The sequence below is a fragment of the Squalius cephalus genome (assembly GCF_949319135.1).
Source record: "Squalius cephalus genome assembly, chromosome: 22".
NCBI classification, from domain to species: domain Eukaryota; kingdom Metazoa; phylum Chordata; class Actinopteri; order Cypriniformes; family Leuciscidae; genus Squalius; species Squalius cephalus.
Genome location: NC_137143.1, coordinates 29,185,464 through 29,211,068, shown reverse-complemented (window position 1 = coordinate 29,211,068; position 25,605 = coordinate 29,185,464). Strand labels below are relative to the sequence as shown.

At 36.5% G+C, this 25,605-nt stretch overlaps 1 protein-coding gene across 3 annotated transcripts in view; it reads right to left on the bottom strand.

Annotated features, from left to right (window-relative positions):
- The window catches only part of epha8 (eph receptor A8), a 77,838-nt gene that overhangs the window by 28,563 nt on the left and 23,670 nt on the right, over positions 1–25,605 (bottom strand). For all 3 annotated transcript variants that reach the window (XM_079858275.1, XM_079858276.1, XM_079858277.1), the window contains exon 3: positions 5,627–6,290. In XM_079858275.1, coding sequence (XP_079714401.1) covers positions 5,627–6,290 — 664 coding nt within the window. The remainder of the gene's footprint in view (positions 1–5,626; positions 6,291–25,605) is intronic.

Here is a 25,605-nt window from a genome sequence, read left to right as displayed (position 1 = left end):
CAACAAAGAAAAAAACATGTTTAACGTAATGCACTTACAAAGGAAGTATAAGCAGTGTAATGCAATCCATAAAGAAATACTCAATGTTTATTAACCAGAACCAGGTAACTTTTACATTACACGTGCAAGAATAGAAAGAGACTGTTGGGTTGTTATTAGATAAGATGTTCCTCCATATAAAACTACAGTCCCCTAAACTTACATGTCAAAAAATGGGTAACACTTTATTTTGATAGTCCACTTTAGACATTCTACTGACTATAAGCAACTACATGTCAATTTATTCTACTAACCCGAACCCTAACAGTCTACTAATAATGAGAGTTAGTTGACACATAGTGGTTTTCTGGTTTTCTCAGGTTCTGTCATTTCACATTCATCCTCAGCATAATAAAATATATAGAAATATAAAACGACTGTTCAGCACTGACATGAGTGCTCTTTCCTTATTTTAGTGTTGTGACAACAAATCTTCCTGCTAATACATATGGCTTATTATACTGCATACACACAGATGGTGTCCTCAATGGAAAAAAAAAAAAAACACCTATAATTCCCTACCTTCAGAAAACGCACAGACACGAGTCATGAGAAGTGTGCAACTTTACTAAGATATCTTGACTTTTTATAAAAAAATCTCATAGATTTGCATCTAAACAGTTGTGCCACACAGTATGCAATGCAATATTTTAGTGCAAATACCAGCTGGATCATTCTGTGTCACCTAAACCACAGGCCCCCGGCTAAAAAATGTATAATTTTTTTCTGGTAAAAAAACAAAACAAAACATCAATGAATAAAAAAAGACAAAACATGCATGCTATAGATTAATATTACCTGAGTTATCCACTGGAGGTCAACATGTCAATTCTCACTTTTCATATGGGGGGAATATATGGCAGCATTATTATATTATTTTTGAAGTCTATAAGTCTAATCGGTTATACTTCGATAGTCCACTTTAGACATTTTACTTTGCAACTACATGTCTACTAACTCTCATTAATTTCCAACTATGTCAACTAATTCTCATTAGAGTATAAGTAGACTATTAGTGTTCGGGTTACTAGAATAAATTGCCATGTACTTGGAAAGTACTAATACTCCAATGAGAGTTAGTTAACATGCAGTTGCAAAGTTACTTATAGTCCCTAGAATGTCTAAAGTGGACCATCGAAATAAAGAGTTATCGTAAAATCTGTTTACTTTAGCAATCTTTGTTGCATTATAGGCCAACGGCCACTTTTTACATGTTTGTCCCCAAAGTTTGCATGTCTGTAACTAAATAATTCCCCCCCTACTGATATTTGACCACAAATCTCAGGTAAAACTTGTCATTCTGACCTCCTCTATTACCTAGTATTTACTTACAGCACAGGAAAAATTCATCCAACTTTAGCTGGGGAAGTTTCAGAAGATTTAACACTGTTTCTTATTCGCTAACCACCCGCAATCCATTTTCACCATGCGATATAATACAGCAAAGTGAACAACAAAGTCGTGCAAATAAATGGCATTCTTAACTTGTGTGAAAACCCAGTTCGTCACATCTCTCAAATCGCATCATATTTTTGTCAGGTGTCTTCAAGTCAGTGAGAAACAAACACACAGCTGGAGGACTTTAAGTGTCTATGAGACAAGAATGAATCTGTCTGCTTGGGGAATAAAAACATTTGATTGGCTGCTTTCAGGCTTATGATCTAATGTAAGATTATTAAAACTCTACAGCTCATTCTTTCCTATCCGTTCGATTGTACGCTGTCAGAAAATAAATATCATTATCTAAGAGTGACAGACTAAAGCATTCTGAAATCCCCTTACCGGTCGCCAGCGGGCTGCTGATGTGTCGAGGCTAACAATCACAAGCACACGCTAGATTCTTCGGAGGAGTTTATAATTATAATCTGTGAGAGCATGAAAAGTGGAAATTGATGGCTGGGATTGTGAAAAGATGGCCTCTTCAACAATGTACAGTAGCTTTTGACTGGCTTTGAAATCAGCTAATGTCAGAAAGTGTTACGAAGTCAGATTCGTAAGCTTTTTACAAAGCTCACAGACGAACAAAAGACTTCAATAAACAACTCTGAACTCTGAGCCCTTCAGAATAAAGAATTCTTCGTCTTGGACAATGTACGGCATTCTTGTTAAGCTTGGTTTTGTGCCCTCGCAATTTTTGCATCGTATTGTTAATGTTAGACAAGGCAGTGTATCTCAAAAGACTTTATGAAGGATGCCCCCGTCATTAAACTGCTGCTTCGAAAAGTGGTCGTCCGTTACATTCGTTCTTACTTGGAATCTGCTGAATGAATTTTCATATTGCAACATCCAAAACACAATTTTAGTGTGACATGTATAGCTTCAACCAACAATGAATAACGAATTCCACACACTTTTACACTCACTCTGATTTGACCCCAGCCGCAGTGCATGCTGGGTAACTAACAGAGCCACAATATATTACAATGCTTTAGGTAAGTGGCAACAGAGTCTAACTTACCTAAAGTTTTAATACAATTCTTTTGCAAACACTGCATTATTCTTTCAGGACATAAAAAAAAGAGAGAAAATATATTTTGTACACAGTACGATTCAAAAGTTTGCTATCAATACGTTTTTTAGAAATAAATTAATACTTTTATTCAGCAAGGATGCAATTGATCAAACGTGACAGTAAAGTATGTATTTCTATTTCAAATAAATGCTGTTCTATTGAACTTTCTATTCATCAAAGAATCCTGACTTATTTTAATCACCATTTCAACAAGCAGCAAAAACAGTTTTCAACATTATTAATAAGAAATGTTTTGTTTCTTGAGCAGCAATATTAGAATGATTAAGGATCATGTGACACTGAAGACTGCAGTAATGATGCTGAAAATTCAGCTTTGATCACAGAAATAAATTATATTTACAATATATTAAAATAGAAAACAGTTAAAGTGGTAATACTATTTTCACAATATTACTGTTTTTACTGTACTTTTGATCAAATAAATACAGCCTTAGTGAACAGAAGAGATTTCAAGTTCTTTCAAAAGCAATAAAAAATCTTACCGACCCCAAACCTTTGTACAGTAATATTTCCATTACAAATTATATCATCAGCACAACATTTTGAGTAAAAAGTTTCAGCTCAAAGCAAGAAAATGAGAAAATCCAAAAATGTGACCAAATCACAATTTTACTGCAAAATCTGAAATATTTCTTGTTTATTTTACATCATACCATTTCATGGTTATCCATTTTTCAAAATCCTAAAACTTAGGTTCTTTCCACATTTTAAAATCCCTAATTTTCAATATGACCTCAGACCTTTAGAGCCCGCTGTATTTCTGATTGTTAACCCCGGCACAGCGTCATCATGCCCTTCCAAACACAATTGTTTTGCATGGAAGGCTGTTTACAAGCGCTCATGAATAAGTAAGCCCACAGCGGCGGCTGAACATGTGGGGAAGACACTCTCCCTTGAATCTAAGTAGGTTAAATCAAGTTGCCAAATGGAGTGGATTTGACAAGGCTCCCTGCTATCCCGATAGCATGAACTATCTCATCTCCTCTGAAATAGATGTTTTCCCTACATTTTCACGCTGGACTGGAAGGCCTACTGGAAAACCCAAAACAGAGCTGACGTGAGTGAGACGTGAAGCTAGTGCTCTGTTTTGATCGGCACTTAAAATGCTAGTAGGAGCCCATCGCTTGGATCTCAGTCAAAGAAAACGGGAATCCTTTTGACATTTTCTATTGCGACGGCATGCAATCCTTCCACGTGGTCTGCGCCTACGGCTTTAAGAGTGGTTTTTTTTTTTTTTTTTTTTGCAGTGTCCAAGCCCAGCCCAGTTTGCCATGCCGGGTTTGTCCCTGAGATGTGCGTGACTAGAGGAGGAGCGCTCACCGAGAGAATTAGCACAGCGACCCAGTTTAGACACCAAAAGCCTGACTCTGCGGCTCAGACACTTAACCTTTACTGACTGGCGGCGGCACTTTAGAGAGGAGAGAGGAAAAGGAAATGGATTGCCACGAGTGCTATTAGCCACAGATCGAGCAGAAAATCACCTGACAAAGTGTGAGTTTGTGATGGTTTGAGTAATACGTTCAAAACAGAATGCTGTGATTCTGGCAACACGAGGGAAATTGAATTAATAACAATTCCACAGCATTGTGTCCAGCGAACTATACATTACAGTGCAATGAGAACTGGAGAAATGAGAAAATGGAAAAACTAGAGAGAAAGTTTCAACTTTTCATTTTGAACTTAAAATTTATTTTTAAATATTTGTTATAAAAGTAGTGTTTTGATTGCTATCATGCAGCATGCTAAAACCTTCAAGAAGTTGTGAAGACCTCGCAAAATAGAATATTGAATTCTTTAATACTAAAAATATGAATATTATTAATATTAAAATGTGTCTCTGAAACCATCCTCTACTCAGCATCACTTGTTAAAATATTTACAGCTAAAAAATTATATTAAGTATTATGGTAATACTTTACAATAAGGTCTCATTAGTTAACATTAGTTAATGTATTAACTAACATGTATAACAATGAGAAATACATTTGTTACAGTATTTATTAATCTTTGTTAATGTTAGTTAATACAAATACAGTTGTTCATTGTTAGTTCATTTTAGTTCACAGTGCATTAATAATGTTATCAAATACAACTTTTGGTTTGACTAATATTAGTAAATGTTGAAATTAACATTAACTAAGATTAATAAATGCTGTAGAAGTATTGTTCATTGTTAGTTCATGTTAACAAATGAAACCTTATTGTAAAGTGTTACACATATTATTAATGTTAAAAACATTAAATATTAAGCATTCTATATTAAGTATGAAAAAACACTATAAACGCACTAGATGACCTCAATTAACTTCCCCGAGAAGTTGTGTCTCTAAAATCATTGTTTTCAGCATTACTTCCAAATTAAGGGAGCAGTCTATTCAGCTAATGTGAACCATCACTAATTATTATATCAAGCATCCATATTTATTATCTATAGCATTACTGTTAGCATGCGGAAACATTCCCATTAAGTTGCATCACAAAATTCATTCTGTTTTCAGAACTGCTGCTGAATTATGATTAATATCATTATTTTTCTTGCCTAGCATATGACAAAAGAGGCAAAAAAAATCATTTTTTTCATTGCCTTAATCTGAAGATGGCACTATATAATGACCAGAACGTCATATTCTTCATCCAAAATCTTATAATGTAAAGTAGGCACTAAATTTGATCACTTTGTGACTGTTAAAAAAGTATGTTCTATATAGAATGGATGTGTGTAGTATGAATGAAATTTGGATGTACTACATTGTCATGTTGTCATAGTCATGTGACCTACTTAACCACCATTCACAGCTCCACTCCTGTGTCCAGTATATACACTCACGGTCATCTGGGTACTTTTCCCCAGCCGTTTTATGACTATTATGAATTCAAACATACTACTTGGCTCACATAGTTTCACCTACTATATAGTATGAAAGTAAGCATATTCGGATGCAGGACTAGACTGGACTCTTCAGGCTTGGAAATGCAAAAATACAGTTCTGAAAATGTTCAAATGTGCTTGAAGATGGTGAGACCGCAACTCAAATGTAGGGTATTGTCACTCACCAATGCAGTTGTCTCTGTGCTCCCCAAACCCAGCGCTGCACACACACCGTCCAATAGGAACGAGCCACTCGCCCTCAGCGCTGCAGTACATCTTTGGCGTGTCTCTCTCCTCGGCGTGGTCCACACACTGACCTCTGACCTCCACGAGCGAGGACGAGTCGGCCCCCGTGACCACGTCCCTGAAGACGGCCAGGTTGCGAGCCATTCCCGTGCAGCGTTTGTAGTACACTCGAACGGACACCACAGCGATGCAGGCTCCTATATCCTGAAACGCCAAGTAGAAGCCGCGCTTGCTGAGCGGCCCGACGCCACGGATTTCAGTGTTGAGCTTGAGTCTCCTCACCCCCAGGTCCACGTTGGTGAAACTCTCGTCGGCGGCGATGGTGTCGATCTTGGAAAACTGACTCTCCCAGATGGTCGTGCCAACATCACGGTCGGTCTCGTAGTAGTAGAGGTTAAAGGTCTCCTTGCAGGTGCCGAGAACGCCTGGCATGCTGTTGCAGTCTCGCAGAGTGAATTTCACCTCGATGTAGATCCGCCGGGCGCCGTCACGCTGGATCCAGTTGGTCCGGAGCCAGTTGTTCTGGCTCGGGCTCATCACGTTGCACACCTGGTACGTGTGGATGGGGCTGAAGTACTCGTCCATTTCATTGATTGCATCCCACTGTGCGAAGACAGAAGGGGAATCTGGGTTATTATTGAAAATCGATACATCTGAAAGATTGATTTCGCAAATTAAAACAGTTTTACATAAAAACGAATTAATACTATTACATTTTCCTTAGTTTTTTTTCCTTAGACACCAGATGTGTCATGCAACTGACCAAATTACTACTGATAATCATAACAACAACAACAACATGTATGTTTACTTTATATAGTGCTTTCAGGCAATGCTCAAGGCACATAGACATAAGCACATAAAAACACATTTAAGCTAATAAAATAAAATAAAGTAATAAAATAAAAGGCAGCAAAAAGTGAAAAAAAGTGCACCTTTAAGAATAGGAGATTACACGCTCAAAATGTGCTGTTACAAACACATCTTTAATGCGATAGAGATCTAACTTATGGATTTACATATTTACAGTGTGAAGATTCTTATAAATCAGTCCAGTATTACTTCAACAGCATATCACTTTTCACAGCAATATGCATTAGAGCTTCTTTAAAACGTTTACATATGCATTGCAGTGCATAAGATTAATATCATGATGAATGTGGCCTGCCTTTCCTTAATAAAGTTCAGTATCCCTCGTTATTCATGGGTGGTTTTTGTGCGGTTTAAGCAGTTTCTTATGCAATGCAAATAATCAGGCATGAATAAATATTTTATTATGAGTTGCAAATGAACTTAAAGATTCATATCAAGAGCCTGAAGCAAAAAATGGAAATGCTGATCAATGAGAATGAAGCCGTCCACAACCAGAGAACACCAAAACTAACAAACTGGTAAAAAACTATTGCAAAATAAAGAAGTTGCTACAAATTCGAGTACAGTTTTCAGTAGCGTGATAGCAGTTGAGAGAGAGAGAGGGACAAATAAAGGGGGGGGGGGGGGGGTTGGGGGGGTTAAGAAGAAGATGCAAAATATAGTGGTTATGTCAATGCTTGTAATTATACATGAGATTGCCACGCATGAAGTAGCCTCCCCAACATTAATATTAAATATTTGAAATCTTGGGTTCTTCAAGACTTCTAGAAACACTGATGAAATATGTTATACAACTTTCATCACCATGAGTTGTTTCAAAGGCTGTTTGTTTTACTTATGTTGAGAATTTAAAGAATGTTGGTATCCAAACAGTTGACGGCAGCCATTGACTTTCATTGTATTTATTTTCCTTATATGGAAATCAATGGCTATTGTCTGGTTACCAACATTCTTTAAAATGTCTTCTTTTGTGTTCAACAGAAAAAAAGAAACTCATACAGGTTTGGAACAACATGAGGATGAGTAAATGATGACAGATTTTCATTTTTGGGTGAACTATCCCTTTAACGAAAGACCCTCTTCTCTCTTTACCGCAGAAAAGGAGAGTGTATGGACAGTTCATAAAGGAGTTTTCTGATGGCGCTGTCTATGGGCAATTAGCTGTTCTCTTTCATCCTTCTCATGTAATAGTAAATCAGGTGAATTGAAGGCTATCTGCGGAGTGAAAGACCTCCAGCCCGACTGGTTTCCAGCCCCATGAGAAGGGTCCGCTACGTGCCTCCACACACAGCAGGTCTTTCATCTCACGAGCTCACGGCTCACGCCAGGCTTTACTGACGCCACACGCCGTGAGCGAGCAGCGGTTATTCACTGCTAATTAAAAGTGGAGGGCTGCCGGATAAACAGAGTGGACAGATGATGATGCTCGGGAGGGATCTGGAGCGGGAAACCTGTAATGAATGTATTATATTATAATCTACTTTATAGTTGGTATTGGTGTAAATTGATGTCTTGGTCAGTTTTCTGATAAGTTCAAAAGGTAAGCTAAATGCTTATAGCTAGCAATTTAAATAAAAATACATCCAGCTTAATGCACATTTCCAGTAGCTCTAACGGTAAAAAATATCGTTATTTTAGCGGTAAATTACTGTAAAAATGCTATAGTATGTTAACAATAGTGGTTAACAATAAGTTCCCTTACTTTATATGGTGAAGAACTGTAATAGATCTAATGGGACTTTCAGTAAAATACTGTAAAAATCTACAGTTTTTGGAAGTGAAAAAAAAAAAAATCCAAGTCATCTAATAATTTACAGTGAAAATACGTGTAATAATGTATTATACATTTATTTATTTTCAGTTGATGATTTTTTTTCTTTCTTATCGTGAAGTTCTGGTGATCAGATGTGCTGGTTTTGCCATACATTTCACAGATTTTTCATTTATTTATTATTATTATCATCATCATTTACAGTGTAATGGCTCTAGCAACACCAAGGTCATGGATTTGATTCCCAGGAAATGCATAAATGGATCAAATGTATACCTGGAATGCAATGCAGTGTTGTTATCGTTCGGTAAAATTAAGGCAAAAACTAATACTAAAAATAGTTTTCATTAACTCATTAGCACATAAAATTACAAAAACATAAAAATAAAACTCATTCAAAATATGAATAAATACTATTATACTATACAAATAATACTAAAATAACACTGCGATGCAAGTCACTTTAGATAAAAACGTCTGCCAAATGAACAAATGCAAACATTTTAAGCTAATTTCAGGTTTGTTACTGTCACCGTTATGTAAAAATGCACATTAGGTTTGTACATAGGTTTGTGTCTGCAAATTAGTGGCCAGGATTTGACATCTGCATCTGTGCACTTTGTGGCTATTGGTAGTAATAGCAGTATAACAGCATCACTTATCATTATGTTGTTATGGAAAAATGATGGTTTGCAGTTTGTGGAGCGCCTTGGGATGTTCTGTTATTAGCTCGCTACTCTTCAAGGCTAATCTCACATCTATTTTCTCCTCTATGGATATTATTATGCACTTTTACATGATATACAGCGAGATAAACAGCGGACAGATGTGAAAACAAGGCTGGAATGTCTTTGAGAGAACAGATTCTACAAATGGGGAAGACATCACTAAGCAAAAGCACATTTTATGGGTTGTAACTAGCAACACCGCTAGCAATAGAGCGCTGCAGTGATGAGGTATTTTTGTAGGCCAACCCGTAAGTTAGCACCCCTCGACAAAAACCCAATGGGGTACTTATAATGTTTTGTTCATCATGAGATAATCTTCGCAAATAAACACAACTTTTATGAATTTTGAAGTCAGAAAGCATTAGTAAAAAGCTAAACAGGCTGCTTCCAAAATCGCATACTTCCCTACTACTGTATATAGTAGCTGAAAAACATGTGACAAAAGAAGTGTGTCCGAATTCACAGTACTCATTAAAGTACCCTGATGACCTACTACTTCCGATGAGATTCTGAAGTGTGCATACGATGGACACTTTACTATCCCATGAGGCCATGGGAGAAGATTTGTGGTTGGTCACATGACTATGACAACATGGCGAATGTACATCCAGATTGCATTCATACTACACACATTCCAACTAAATAAAACATACTTTTTAACAGTTGTGAAGTAATTACTTGTTCAAAATAAGTACATGCTCAAGAGAGTATGCGATTTCAGACGCAGCCACCGATTTGCTAAAATGCTAAAAGTGCTAAAATGCTAACTCATTTCAGGGTTTTGCCCTACAAAAATGTCATCCATGGAGCACAGCACACTAAGTTATATCTCAAATGAAAATAGAGGCACTTTCTAAGACAAGCAACACTCACATTGTCTGCAGAAAAAGTTCGAACTTCTAAACAGTGATCAGAAAAGTAGAAGTTTATGCCTGTCATAGCAAACATAGTACACTATAGCATTGAGCTCCCGCTGGCCTTGAGCAGATCGCCCCTCCTGAATACATTACGGACACAGCCGGACTAATTGAAAGGGAAAACGCTGACCTCAGAGGAGCCTTGAGCTTGGCCACCGTGAACTTGGCCTCTCCTCACAATCTTCCAAAGGAGCAGATTTCCTCGCTTCCCTGGCCTCACCTCGGCCCACGCTTCCCATGGGAAAACTACAAAAAGCCCGTTGCGGTAATTAAACTGTTGGATTGGAGCGCACACCGTAGCCAGCCTCCCACTTTGAGTATTTAGCGGTTAAATTTAATTTGTCCTTGCACTAATGATTAGATTAGAGAGTCTGTTAAAATCTAACACTTTTCAGGTTGGCTCGAGGGCTGGAAGTAATTCGCTTAGTTCTTTCATGAGGTTTCCGATAAAAGCCTGCGTTTTGTTTTTAGCCACATCACATATTAGACGATCAGTGGAAGAAAATGATTGAAATTGATCAAAGCGATGGAACAATGAGCCACAATGAAAATCCTTCAGATCAGATTTTTTTAATCTTAATTGAGACACTTTTTATGTAAATTAAGCTAATCTCCATAATCTCCATATCGATATAAAAGGTATTATTCTTTTTTTAATGCAGATTAATGGTTTCAGATCATTTCCGTACCTTGTACATGGGAAATATGCTTGGGCTAGAAACTTTTATTCAATTTATTGAGACAACTCACTGACAGATTAACTAAAGATAAGCACATTATTATTTAAGAATTGCTAAATAAAATAATAATGAATAAAAATATGATAATTATAAGTTAAAATAATATTCCACATTTATTTATATTTGAATAATTTAATTTTAATAAAGCAATTCATGTTTTAGTGATCCAAATTCCCTAAATTAATTTCAATACTTGTAGAAATATTCTTGGATTATAAACTTTTATTCATTTAATTAATTAATAAGCCCCATGACAGCTTTACTGAAGCTTTACACAAAAAATTTAAATTAATAAATGATTCAATTATAATAATTAGAAATACAATTAATTAATAATAATAATTCTATCCTATGAGGTCCAATTTCCCTCTTTTCACACAAGGAACCTCATTAACTCTATTTAACATCTTTGTTTGGATAAAATATTTAAGTTTTTTATCTTGGTTTGTTTTATGGGACACGTCAAACTTCTGTCAGTCACAAGCAGGGGAGATCTTTCTCCTGAATACATTCATAATCCGTTGTTCCTGGAATGAGCTCGCCGCCGAACAAACAGCTACAAACATACAAGCAGTCATTCCAGGGAATAAAAGTGATTCTGAAACACATCCCAAGAGTCATTCACAGAAGATCTCACAACAATATGCACAAAAACAGCATTTGTTTCCACTTCTTCTGTACAAATCTAAAATAACACTAAAGCATCAGGTTTTGGCTGGTTATCTTAAAGGGGTAGGTCGCATAAAAATGAAAATTCTGTTATTATTTACTCAACGTCATGTCGTTCCAAAAGGAGGATATTTTGAAAAGTGTTTTAGTCATTTTGCCAGGAAAATCAAAAGGATAAGACGTTTACGCACGCTTCCGAGATCCTCTTTTCCAAGACGTGAAACGAATGATAATGCAATGTTCAGGATAATCCCGAAACAGCTATTCTGTACTGTAATATCAATGTGTCATGCAAAGAAAAGGGATTAATTCAAACTATATTTTGACAGATCTATAAAGTCTCAAATACACTTTATAATCAAACTATCATAACAGTGTAATTTTATTTATCTCATCTGTCAACATGATGCCGGTGAATTGCAGAGATTGTGCAAACACATCCACATCTCTATGATCAGATGCTTTCTTAACTGCTGTTGTTAACACTTGTTGTGTTTATCTTCTTATTGAGAGGAAAGTGCACAGCACGTTTATATTCAACGTCTCTCTCAGCAATGTGGGTTGGGAAGTTCGTTAACAGTATATCGATATCGAAATGGTATATACACAGACCCTTTCCAAAAAATTAGAATATCATGGAAAAGTTTATTTATTTCCATAATTCCATTCAAAACGTTAAACTTCCATAGATTATAGATTCAGGGCCCACAACTTAAACGATTTCAAGTATTTAGTTGTTTATTTGTACATAATTTGGGCTTCCAGCTCATAAAACCCACGAAAACAGGATTTCCAAAAATTAGAATATTACATGAAATCACACAGTAATTACACAGTGATACCATGGTCATTGAACCAGGTTTTGGTTCTTTTGGCAGTGTGGGCAGGTGCAAATCCTGCTGGAAAATGAAGTCAGCATCTCCATAAAGCTTGTCTGCTGAAGGAAGCATGAAGTGCCCTGGAAATGTCCTGGTAGACGCTGCGTTGAGTGGACAGCACAGTGGACCAACACCAGCCGATGACATGGCTCCCCAAACCAACACAGACTGTGGAAACTTCACACTGGACTTCAAGCATCTTCACTCTCAGAAAAAAAAGGTACAAAAGCTGTCACTGTGGCGGTACCTTTTCAAAAGTTACACTTTTGTACCTAAAGAGTGCATATTAGTCCCTCAAAGGTACATATTGGTACCAAAAGTGTACATATTAGTTCCAAAAGTGTACATATTAGTACCTAAATGGTACATTTTAAAACCTTTTTGAAGGGTACTGTCCCAGTGACAGCTTTTGTACCTTTTTTTCTGAGAGTGTTGGATTGTGTGCCTCTCCATTCTTCCTCCAGACTCTGGGACCTTGGTTTCCAAATGAGATGCAAAATTTGCTCTCATCAGAAAAGAGGACTTTGGTCCACTGTGCTTTATTAAATCCAGAGTCAACGCAGCCGTCTACCAGGACATTTCCAGAGCACTTCATGCTTCCTTCATTTTCCAGCAGGATTTGCACCTGCCCACACTGCCAAAAGAACCAAAACCTGGTTCAATGACCATGGTATCACTGTGTAATTACTGTGTGATTTCATGTAATATTCTAATTTTTTGAAATCCTGTTTTTGTGGGTTTTATGAGCTGGAAGCCCAAATTATGTACAAATAAACACCTAAATACTTGAAATCGTTTAAGTTGTGGGCCCTGAATCTATAATCTATGGAAGTTTAACGTTTTGAATGGAATTATGGAAATAAATAAACTTTTCCATGATATTCTAATTTTTTGGAAAGGGTCTGTATATATATATAAAATTATAATATTTTTTATATTTTCCTTTTTTTTGTTAACATTTTAGTAATTTTGTTGTGTCATATATGTATATATATATATATATATATACACACACATATATACAGAAATATACATATATATACATACTTATTTTAAGGTGATGTAGTTACACGTTACTACATGTACTTACTACAGTAAATTATGTTAGTACAGTATAGTACTTTATTAATATTACTCAGTAACTGCATCATCTTAAAATAAAGTATTTAAGTATTTAAACTGAATGAAAATGAGAAATGTTGCTTTGACAAGTAGCTCAAAGAATATTTTTATTATGGTTTTGGTTTCAGTTATGGTTTTAGTTTTATTATAATAACCCTGGTGCTGACTCCCTTCAAAATGATCCCTTCGAAACTTAACCCAGGGTTAAAAGTGGCATGACAGGGATAAGAATAGTGTAAAGCCATAAATGCAACTGGTGAGAAAAAAAAAAAAGAAACAGACAGAGAATAGTCTTGTCTAAGTTCTCGGTGATCCAATTTCAGATTAGCAGCTAGGATGAGAAAATCCTTTGAATCTTGTTTGACAAAAGCAACAGAACGACTGGCCATCCTGGGGTGGTATTTGCAGTGACACAATCATGTAGCATCAAGGCAGACGCTTAATCTTGGAAACGTCCCCCACCCGCTTTGCTCAAGTGTGAGAAATCTTGATTTGAACTGAATTCTCTGCCTGCTATGGAATACAGTCTTTGACAGTGATAACCTTTGTGGAACGGGCCTGTTAATTGTGTGTCGGCCTCACGCTAGCACACAGAGTTATGCTCCATCCAGAGCCTTACGGGGTTCACAACATCTCCCTCTGTAAACATCATTCATTGTTAACATATGTGTCCGGCACTTCAGAGCAAAGTCCAATAAACTGAGCCAAAGCAAGAGAACAGGATACAGGCATTGTCAACGGCTTTAAATGTCTGAAGAATGACTGAACTATGTAATGTTCTACTGAAATGTCAAGAATAGGCAAATCAAAATAAGGCTCTGTTTACACCTGCTATTAAGATGCGTTTTGGTCTATCGGATCACAAATTATCAGTTAAATACAAGTGTGAACGGGGTCTAAAACGGTTTGAGCTTGTCCACTTTTGACCACTTCAGAGACTGTCAGAGCAGAAATGAAAGCTCCTGCTCACTATGGCAAGCCGTTTTAGCTTAAATTGTACCCAGCGTTACTCGTCATAATTGCATTTTTACTAGTAAGAATTAAATTTGAGAGCTCTACAATTCAATTCTTACTAGTAGCAATTACAGTTAGAGCTCTCTTATTCAATTATCATTAGTAACAATTCCAATTAGAGAGCTCTACAATTCAATTATTACTAGTAACAATTACAATTAGAGAGCTCTACAATTCAATTATTACTAGTAACAATTACAATTAGAGAGCTCTACAATTCAATTATTACTAGTAACAATTACAATCAGAGAGCTCTCTTATTCAATTATTACTAGTAACAATTACAATTACAGAGCTCTCTAATTGAATTTTTACTAGTAAAAAAAAAAAAAATTAAAGATATGTATAATTGCAGAACTCTGTAATTCAATTGTAGAGCTCTCTAATTGTAATTCTTACTAGTAACAATTCAATTGTAGAGCTCCGTAATTAAAAATGAATGGAAGTCAATGGAGACATATGACTAGTAAAAATTCATTTGTAGAGCTCTCTAATTGGAATTGTTACTAGTAAGAACTGAATTAGAGAGCTTTGTAATTGTAATTCTTACTAGTAAAAATGCAATTACGACGAGTAACGCTGGGTACAATTTTAGCTAAAAAGGCTTGCCATAGCTCTCCGTGTTTTTCAGTCGTCTCCGGGCACGTTCATTTGTAAATTGCGTGAGTTTGTCCATTAGATCGAAAGATCTGAAAAAAAAAAACCCATACATTTACCAGCCCATAGACCCTCCCCTCGAAGAAATCAGGACAGAATTGGTTGAACAAAAGAGACGGATTAAAACACCAGGTGTAAACAGGAATGTGTCTCCCTCGTCTACTTTTTGATCCGATCGTTTAAAACGCATCTTAACACCAGATGTAAACAAAGGCATAAGCTTCTCAGATTTGCCAAATTTATAATAAATTCTGCAAGCAAAAGCCTCATTTTGAACAAATTCTTACAAAAATCAAATGATTTAAGCTGCTTTCCACATTCAGTTTATAGCTTTATATTAATATTGTATGTCAACTATTGACCCATTTTGATTTTATTTCTCCTAATGATTTTTAGGAGAGACATCTGAGACAAACTTGTTACTTAAACTCAGATCTCCAATAAGTCTCTTGAGCTGTGAAAGAGCAATACAATGTTCCTGTGAGCAGACGTCTTCACTGGCCGCTCATATAATGCTCTTGTACAAACACATTTTCTTGACACCAAATATCCACCAACATTTTGGTCTCTGCGAAGTATTTGCTCAAGACCTTTGCTTTTCCTTCACTACTTCAGAGGTGATGAAATCTCAGTATTTGTTCAAGCGCCTGTGGTCCTGAGGAGAGCGAAGACATCCTGCTCTTCTTAATCAGATGAAGCTGTTCCAGGAACATCATTAGACGGGTTGTGAATGTAATTACTCCAAAACTATGCTGAGAAGCACCATTAAACTATCAAAACTGTCAGAACCCCACAGATGTGTGTTTAGAATATGATACAGTACAGTATGTGTAGAAAAATACACTAACCGCATATAAACACCTTAGCAACCACCTAGAATACCCTAGCAACCATCAAGAATATCAATCTGGTTTTTTTTTTCAAATCAAAATGCTATTTTTTACCTAGTTTAAATTTTCTACATTATCTACATACCATTTATTTACTTTTAATTCAATAAAATCATATGTTTACCAACCTTTGGGAGCTATGAAATATTTATAAAACATTTTTAAAAAAAAGAAAAAATGCGGGTAAAATATTCAAACCTGAATAAAAAACTAAATTAAAAAAAAAAAATTTGAATGACTGAGAGATTGTAAATGATTTAGTGATTAAGAAAATTATATAATATGAATCCAATAATATAATGCATAACAAATTGAAGTACAATTTTCATTTCACATACAATTTTGCCATATGATTTGTTCTTAGTCATATAATACTTTACATTTTATAATCATCTCGGTCTAAATTTTATTAATTATTTAATATGAATGCTGGACACATATTTACCCACATTCATTTACTTTCCTCGGTAACACTTTATAAGGTTAGTTAACTACCTTAACAAATTAGTTAACTACCAGTTAAAATGAACTAAGAATGAACAAAACTTCTACAGCATTTAATATTAATATAAATATTAATAAATATTAATCTTAGTTAATATTAATTTCAGCATTCACTAATGCATTATTAAAATCAAAGGTTGTATTTGTTAACATTAGTTAATGCAGTGAAAACTAACATGAACAGCTGTATTTTTATTAACTAACATTAACAAAGATTATTATATACTGTAACAAATGTATTGTTCATTGTTAATTAATCATTTAACTATGTTAACTAATGAACCTTTCAACATACCTATTGCTCATTCGTGTTTATTTAGCCTACTATTATCTTGTAGTAAATGGGGGGGGGGGGGGGGGGTTACCTCCCTGAAATGACTTTTTGCAGGTTGGGATGTCTGGTAAAGTGTCACCCTTTCTTCTAATGCATCAAGTTTGCAGTTTGGCACCCTGGTTTGGTGTTTTCCTGTCCCTTTGCAAACATGAATACAGCATGATGCAAACATTGCACGTCTGTGACCGCAAAACATGGATGACCGTTCGGACCGCGTTCAAGTGCTACAAAGTAATGCTGTGCATCCATGCGACAGCGCAGGGTGACATCTCTCTACGTCTCTCCACATCTCTCCACATCTCCAGACGGGTAACGGTGGAGTGGGCGGACATCTGGATGCATCCATATCATCTCCTTCTCAAAGTCCATTTGTCATCGTCTCTGTCTGTCTTATCACTGCTATCGATTGTGGTGGGTGGGCGAAAAAAAATGAGGTGGGTGTCAATAGATGTGTCATGGCAAACATGAGGCAGATAGGAACATAATGAAGCCATCGGACAGCAGCTGTCAAGGCCTGAGTGATTCGGCTCGGTGACAGCCGATGGCGACAGGAGCCCTGCAGGAATGTACAGACAGCAGAGATATCTGCCAGGGGTCGGCCTGGGGTCACCCGTCTCACTGCCAGCTTCAATTGGACTGTAAAAAGACATCTCACTATGAGTCCATGAAGGGGCATAAATGATTCAGGGCTGGCTGACTGCAGTGAGGATCCATAACAATGCATTCAGATACAAACCCTGCATCAGCCTTCTATCATTAGTGACACACTTATGTGTGTAAGCCTCGATTAAATATTTAAGAATCTTTCTGTCTGTATATCATCGGTCTATCTGTCTATCTATCTATCTATCTATCTATCTATCTATCTATCTATCTATCTATCTATCTATCTATCTATCTATCTATCTATCTATCTATCTACCTATCTATCTATCTATCTATCTATCTATCTATCTATCTGTATATCATCGGTCTGTCTGTCTGTCTGTCTGTCTGTCTGTCTGTCTGTCTGTCTATCTATCTATCTATCTATCTATCTATCTATCTATCTATCTATCTATCTATCTATCTATCTATCATCGGTCTGTCTGTCTGTCTGTCTGTCTATCTATCTATCTGTCTGTCTGTCTGTCTGTCTGTCTGTCTGTCTATCTATCTATCTATCTATCTATCTATCTATCATCGGTCTGTCTGTCTGTCTGTCTGTCTGTCTGTCTGTCTGTCTGTCTGTCTGTCTATCTGTCTGTCTGTCTGTCTGTCTGTCTGTCTGTCTGTCTATCTATCTATCTATCTATCTATCTATCTATCATCGGTCTGTCTGTCTGTCTGTCTGTCTGTCTGTCTATCTGTCTATCTATCTATCTATCTATCTATCTATCTATCTATCTATCTATCTATCTATCTACCTATCTATCTACCTATCTATCTACCTATCTATCTACCTATCTATCTATCTATCTATCTGTCTGTCTGTCTGTCTGTCTGTCTGTCTGTCTGTCTATCTATCTATCTATCTATCTATCTATCTATCTATCTATCTATCTATCTATCTATCTATCTATCTATCATCGGTCTGTCTGTGTATGAATATAGAATAATCTATTGAGAAAATGAATTACATTCATCCATATTCATATCATAGTGCTTAAATAGTGTTGGATGTCAGGATGTTGCTGCGTGGTTGCTAGGGTGCTTTCTGTTCTTGTTGTCGTGTGCCATTCAGAATTAAATTAAATAGTCTTTTATGTTGTGATTCAATTCCTGCATTTGAGTTAAGGCAGCAAACAGGATGCAGAATTACAAAATTAATTTGAATAGTTCCCATCGATTCAGTGTGCAGAAATGTCCTTAGAGCTTCAACCTGACGTCTCACAGTACACTATAGTCTGAAACTGTCCGAATCTGTCCTGCACTTTCCCAGTAACCCCTGTCAGAGCACAAGTTATGGACACTTGTGGTCCTGCTCTCTGAGAACTGGTAAATCACATTCCTCCGAAGATGGAGCGAAAGAGTGGCAGTGCATCCTGTCCTTAATAACAGGTCATGTTTGTTCCGGCCGGCGCAAGGTGATACTAGGTGTTCACAGCTAGTCAACACTTTTCTAAAGAACCACAGCAACATGTGCAGCTGTTAGCTGGATGCTCGAATCTCAAGCATGTTCGGGATATGTAGAGCGCTTAAACGATAGCTGTAATTGCTCATGTTACAGTTCAGCAGTTTGTCATATTTCAGAAGATGCAACAATGAGCAAATCTAAAACTTGTCTTTCCCAGTTATACATTTCTCATCAAGACGAGCCAATTAACCTCTTATTTAATCAGCTTTGACATCCAGGGGCCACAGGCAAGGGTATCAAATGCTTAACTGTATATTTACATTTTCTGAAGTAAATGTGAGAGATGCTTGCCACAATATTGGGGTGTTCTGAGGGGTCGCCAAGGTGTTGCTAGGTGGTTGTTTGGGGGGGGGTTGCTAGGGTGTTCTGGATGGATGGATGGATGGATGGTTGATTATTTGTGTTTGTGTGTTTCACTAGAGCTACAGTATAAGCAGACACATTGCATGTGGAGCGAACTATGCAGAGGAAACTCTTACCAATAAGAGGACAGTTTTACTCACATGTGACTTGCATGAACACATTTTGGTACGCTTTGAAATGTTGCCTTGTGAAAGCGAACCGAACCATGAGGAAAATGTAAAATTGTAACAAGTACAGAAACAGTACAGCGTTGGCGCTTGCAACGCTAAGGTCATGGGTTCGATTCCCAGGGAAAGCCAGAACTGATAAGAATGTAAAATGTGTACCTTGAAATGCAATGTAAGTCGCTTTGGATAGAAGCATCTGCCAAATGCATAAATGTAAATGTAAGTCCCTGTTTCGGGAACAAAGCAAAAGATCTACAGGTCTGAAAATGTGTTGTGTTAAACTGTACAATTTACAACGGTATTATATGCAATATAGTGAGGGAACATTCAGGTATTCTCTCTTGACTGGCTGATCATTGCTCCTCCTACATTCATGTCACTGAATTGGCCAAATCCAATGAGTGTCACTTCTATTTCACCTGGCCTGATCCACGTGTTTAACCCTGGGTTATACACATACAATAGGAGTGAACTGCACACACAAGAGTAGGTTAAAAAGCGCAGCATTTCTTCATTTTTCAGTCCATGTCAGCTCCTCATCACTCCTTTCTGCTTTATGCTTGCACAACTTCCATAAGCCTCCTACTTGCATGAGGGAACGTGATGGATTTCATAGTCAAGGTGCTGGTTTAATCCAATTTTAATCCATCTCCCCGGGCCGGAGTTTGAGATGGCTTTTATTCCTTTTGTCAGGTTACTGCTGAGAATGCAGCCCATTCTCATTTCCCATTCATACTTATGAGTACAAAAGAGTCATGTGCACACAAAAACCTATCAAAATATACGCAATCATTTGTTCAAGATGTGATAGTGCAAGCTATTAAAAGCATATATGTAAATAAATAAATAAGTAAATAAATAAATAAATAAATAAATATAAAATAAATAAATATAAAATAAATATATATAAAATAAATAAATTATATATATATATATATATATATATATATATATATATATATATATATATATATATATATATATATATATATATATTAGTGCTGTCAATCAAAAAAATTGAAAAAATATATTAATTATTCACACATTGTTCTGCACCTAACACTAAAGTTTTAATATTTTTTTATTGTAATAATTTCATATTGTAATAATTTCACATTTAATCACCAAATTAATGTAGAAACAATATAAATACAGTAGCCTATATTTTAAATATTTGTTTAATGGCATCTTTTTATGAAAGAAGGTCAGTATCACCAAAACCAATACTGATACTGATGTCTCTATGAAATAGATTATTTTTTCTCAATTTTAGCCATTATAGCCATTCAGCATTACAGTAAAATTAAAAGCTATCAATTTGAACCTTTATTAGGCTTTAAAAATGATAAAAACTATTAACTTAAGTGACCTTAAAACAAACTTCTGGTGTGAAGGGGCCTTTAGTCAGTAACGCACAGACAGCTTTACATATTGCATGTCTATCAGGAGCAGTCACTATAGAGGTATCCATGTAATCAAACGCAATCTTCACTGTTAAAATCATTCCGATAACAATACATTCTTGCCTTTGACTAAAATCATAGCTATAAAATAAGGCCGATAAAGTGAGATGTGACAAGCTTCCAGACCTCCCAGGAACCACGACGGAGATATAAATGAAATGTGTCGAGCGGCTGTCAGAGAGAGCACAATTTAGTATTTGTTACTATCATGAGTGAGATAAAGCTTCCAGTACATGATAGTACAAACTCCTGCTTCTAAATATGATACGATTAGTAGTCCAAGACATCATTCTGAAAAAATGAACTTCAATCTGGTCTAAAGTATCTAATCCAGTCTAAGCAAGCATTAACTCCAACATATATGATAAGGCACATGACAGATTTGCTGTAACCATATGCTACATTTTCTTATAGCTGTGCTCAGTGAGTGTGTAAAGCGACCTGGAGTTGCAGAATTCCTCCTCGCGTGACACAATCTGCCACGGAAAACGTTTTATCATCAAACCCACAAGACACTCACTGGGCGCCGGCCCCTCCGCTGTGACAGGGAACACGTCACGAGCATTAAAACGTCAAATGTGAAGTCTAATCTCTCTGTGCTCTGCTCTTTTCTGCCCCAGACGGTAACATGCATTGTGTCGCGCCGCACATCGCAGAAGTCACGTAGCATTCACTGGAAGACTGAATTTTAAGGAAATGGAAGTGCCGAATCCTCGAAAAAGACGAATGGATATAGAGGAAAGTGTCCATGCAGCAAATCCTTTTGTAAATGGGAATCAGGGGCAGAAAGCGGGCTGAAGTATTTAATCCATCAATAGCGATTCTAGCAGACAGCGGCGTACGCTTTAACATGAGGGTCAGGCCTATGACTACCAAACAAACTGTATTTACCTTCTACGTGATCCGCATGTACCAGCAACAACAGGAACTGTGTGTGGAATCATTTATCGCTCAGATGTTGGAGACTCTGTGGACGTCTCAACATGGTCTCAGATGTTTCACCGGAAATTCTTTTTGAGAGATTGAAGTAGAAACAAATGAGACAATTGTTGGCATATACTGTAAGATTATAGACGTGTGAAATGAACGCATGTCCCAGATCATTTAGTCTTTTTAAATTTGATGAGAAATATTTGAGAACCATTAATAGTCAAAGATCTCAATTCAATCCCTTTATTTTTATATTTATGAATATTTCTCAACAAATTCATTCAAGACTGATCTGAACTATTATAACTTGAAAATTACTGATGAAAACTCTTTAATATCTCAATTGTTTTTTGTAAAAAAAAAAAAAATCCATCCATCCATCCATCCATCCGTCCGTCCGTCTATCCATCTATCTATCCGTCCATCCATCCATCGATTGGTCCATCCATCTATCTAATTATCTATCTATCTATCTATCTATCTATCTATGAATCTGTATCCATCCATCTAATGGTCTATCTGTCTGTCTATTTATCTATCATCCATCCATCCGTCCGTCTATCTATCCATCTATCTATCCGTCCATCCATTGGTCTATCTATCTATCTATCTATCTATCTATCTATCTATCTATCTATCTATCTATCTATCTATCTATCTATCTATCTGTATCCATCCATCCATCTATGGTATATCTGTCTGTCTATTTATCTATCATCCATCCATCCATCCATCGGTTGGTCGGTCCATCCATCCATCCATCCATCCATCCATCCATCCATCCATCCATCCATCCATCCATCCGTCCGTCTATCTATCCATCTATCTATCCGTCCATTCATTGGTCTATCTATCTATCTATCTATCTATCTATCTATCTGTATCCATCCATCCATCTATGGTATATCTGTCTGTCTATTTATCTATCATCCATCCATCCATCCATCCATCCATCCATCCATCGGTTGGTCGGTCCATCCATCTGTCCGTCTATCTGTCTATCTATCCATCTATCCATCTATCTATCCGTCCATTCATTGGTCTATCTATCTATCTATCTATCTATCTATCTATCTATCTATCTATCTATCTATCTATCTATCTATCTATCTATCTATCAGTCCATCTGTGAATCTGTATCCATCCATCCATCTAATGGTCTATCTGTCTGTCTATTTATCCATCCATCCATCCATCCATCCATCCATCCATCGCAATTGGTTTAAATGGAGAACAAATGGAGAAGTCTCCGGTTTCCCATTAGCCAATATATCAAAATCTTCAATCAAAAGTCTGAGATCCTAATATGAAGACTTTGGTATCTTGACAAATCATCTGAGCACACTTTTCTATAGGAGGTGCATATGAATTTAGTGAGGTCTTTTTCTAAACAAACAAAAAAAGCTTTTAAAAAAAAAACAGGCTTCATTTGCTCTACATTTAATCTACGCTGTCCAGCATTATGAGACTTATTAGATATTAAAAGCATTTAATTTGTTATTTTACTTTCCAATCGGTTGAATTAGTTTTTGGAGTCAACAGATCTGAAGTTGAATGCACATTAAAAAAAATCAAAGTGGAGCTATTAGAGAAGCAAACAGGAGTTTATGCATCTAAGATAGCATTGCGGCGTGTAAATGAGATGCATTTGTCGTGGCTCATTTCAGCGGGGACCGACGCAGTCACATCAGACAGGTACACTAACTAATGCAGAGCTGTTAAAGCACGCCGCTAATTTTAGCTAGCTGTCAAGTAATAATTGGGGAGGAAGTGTTTGCTGTGCCAGTGTGAATATGCACACTAACATAATGTATTTGTGGAAATTATTTTTACAGTTGAGAGAAGAAAAAATAACTGCCTGCTTCCCACAGGAGGCGGTTTAATCGCTGTTCCAGGTCCTGTGTTTATGTGACTGAGTGGATGCGAACGAAAAACGGTGGCAAAGTTCAAGTAAATAGTTTGCATTATTCGCTGAGTATACATCTAACAAACAGTAATTAGAGGGCAAACGCAAACGGGGACGCTCGTTATCTGGCAGTTTTACTGCGTTACTGCTTGTTGACTTGCATTGAAAGCGCACTTCAGTGAATTATGTATGTCCCATTTTCTACCTTTCAGGTCGTAGTAAATGCGCTCTCTGTAAGAGAGGAAATCCATTTCATTTGTGCACCTTTATGACTTCAGTCTTTCAGAAACTCTCTCTCTCGCGTGCGCTTTCTCTCTCACCCAGGATACAAACTGAACACCTACTAAGCGACAAATGGGAGTAAAAATAGGCTTTGGTGAGTAACTTTATTAGCAGCTGCAACATAATAGATGGTTTAAATTGAACTGTAAAAATGACATTGAGCCATACTGATGTGTAACATACAAAATTTTGGGGTCAATAAGATTTATTAATGTTTTTTAAAACGGTCTCTTCTGTTCACCAAGGCTACATTTATTTGATCATACATACAGAAATATTGTGAAATATTATTACAATTTAAAATAACTTTTCTATTTGAATACATTTTAAAATGTAATTTATTCCTGTGATGCAAAGCTGAATTTTCAGCATCATTACTCCAGTCTTCAGTGTCACATGATCCTTCAGAAATCATGAAACATTTCTTATTATTATCAATGTTAAAAACAGTTGTGCTGCTTTTGTGCAAACCATGATTTCACAATTTTTTGATTAATAAAAAGTTCAAAAGCACAGCCTTTTTTTGAAATAGAAATCTTTTGAAATATTTCAATGTCTTTACTGCCAATTTTAATCAATTAATTTATCTTTTAATACAAAAATTCTAATTTAATAAAAAAATAAAAATCGTATTGACCCCAAACTTTTGACAGTATTTCTGACCTCAAACTATACTACAGTTATGGAATGGAATGGAATAGAATAGAATAGAACATTACAAATTTACAACTAATTTATGAAAATATAAATGATAAAATGAAGCAGTCACAACATGGTGTCTGGTCAACCAAAGTTAGATTGTAGTCCAGGTCATTTTCCGATCAATAACCCAAAGTATTAAAGTCATGCAATGTTTTTTTCTATGCAATGCTTTTTTCTGTTTTTAAACTTGTGTGACTTGTTGAAAAGAGATGTGATTTTACTTTTCCAAGCAAACAAGCTTACAGTTTTGGTCTTGTGTACGCTATTCCCATCACCCAATAGAGTTACAATAGAGGGACATGAGCCATAACAGACTATAATATCACAGAAACCACCCAGAACAAAACAATCTCCAGATATCTATCCACAACACACTACCGTCACGGAGGAGACTTTTGCACAGGCAAGCACTAAAGACAGTATAATTTACAACATAATATACAAATAACCCTTTTCATATTCTGCTGAAAGACTCTCCAGCTTTGATTTGAGGAGTTTCCTTGCACTCCACCACAGTTAAACACGTGAGCCCATAACGGAGGGATTGTTCCAGTACATCAGCGGTGGTTTGGTAATTGTCGGCGCGTCACAGTAAGCGACATCACTCCACCATCAGACTCTGACAGAAACCTTCGCTAATTGTGACAGTTCAACGCTTGGATCACTTTGTGTGCCGTTAATTCAATACCCCATGCATCATTTTCTCCATTAGAATATGCAAATGCAGCCAAATCTGAACATCGCCTTCCCTTTTTCTTCTCCTGCTCTGTCCTCTCCTCACCCACACACACACACACACACACACACACACACACACACACACACACACACACACACACACACACACACACACACACACACACACACACACACACACACACACACACACACA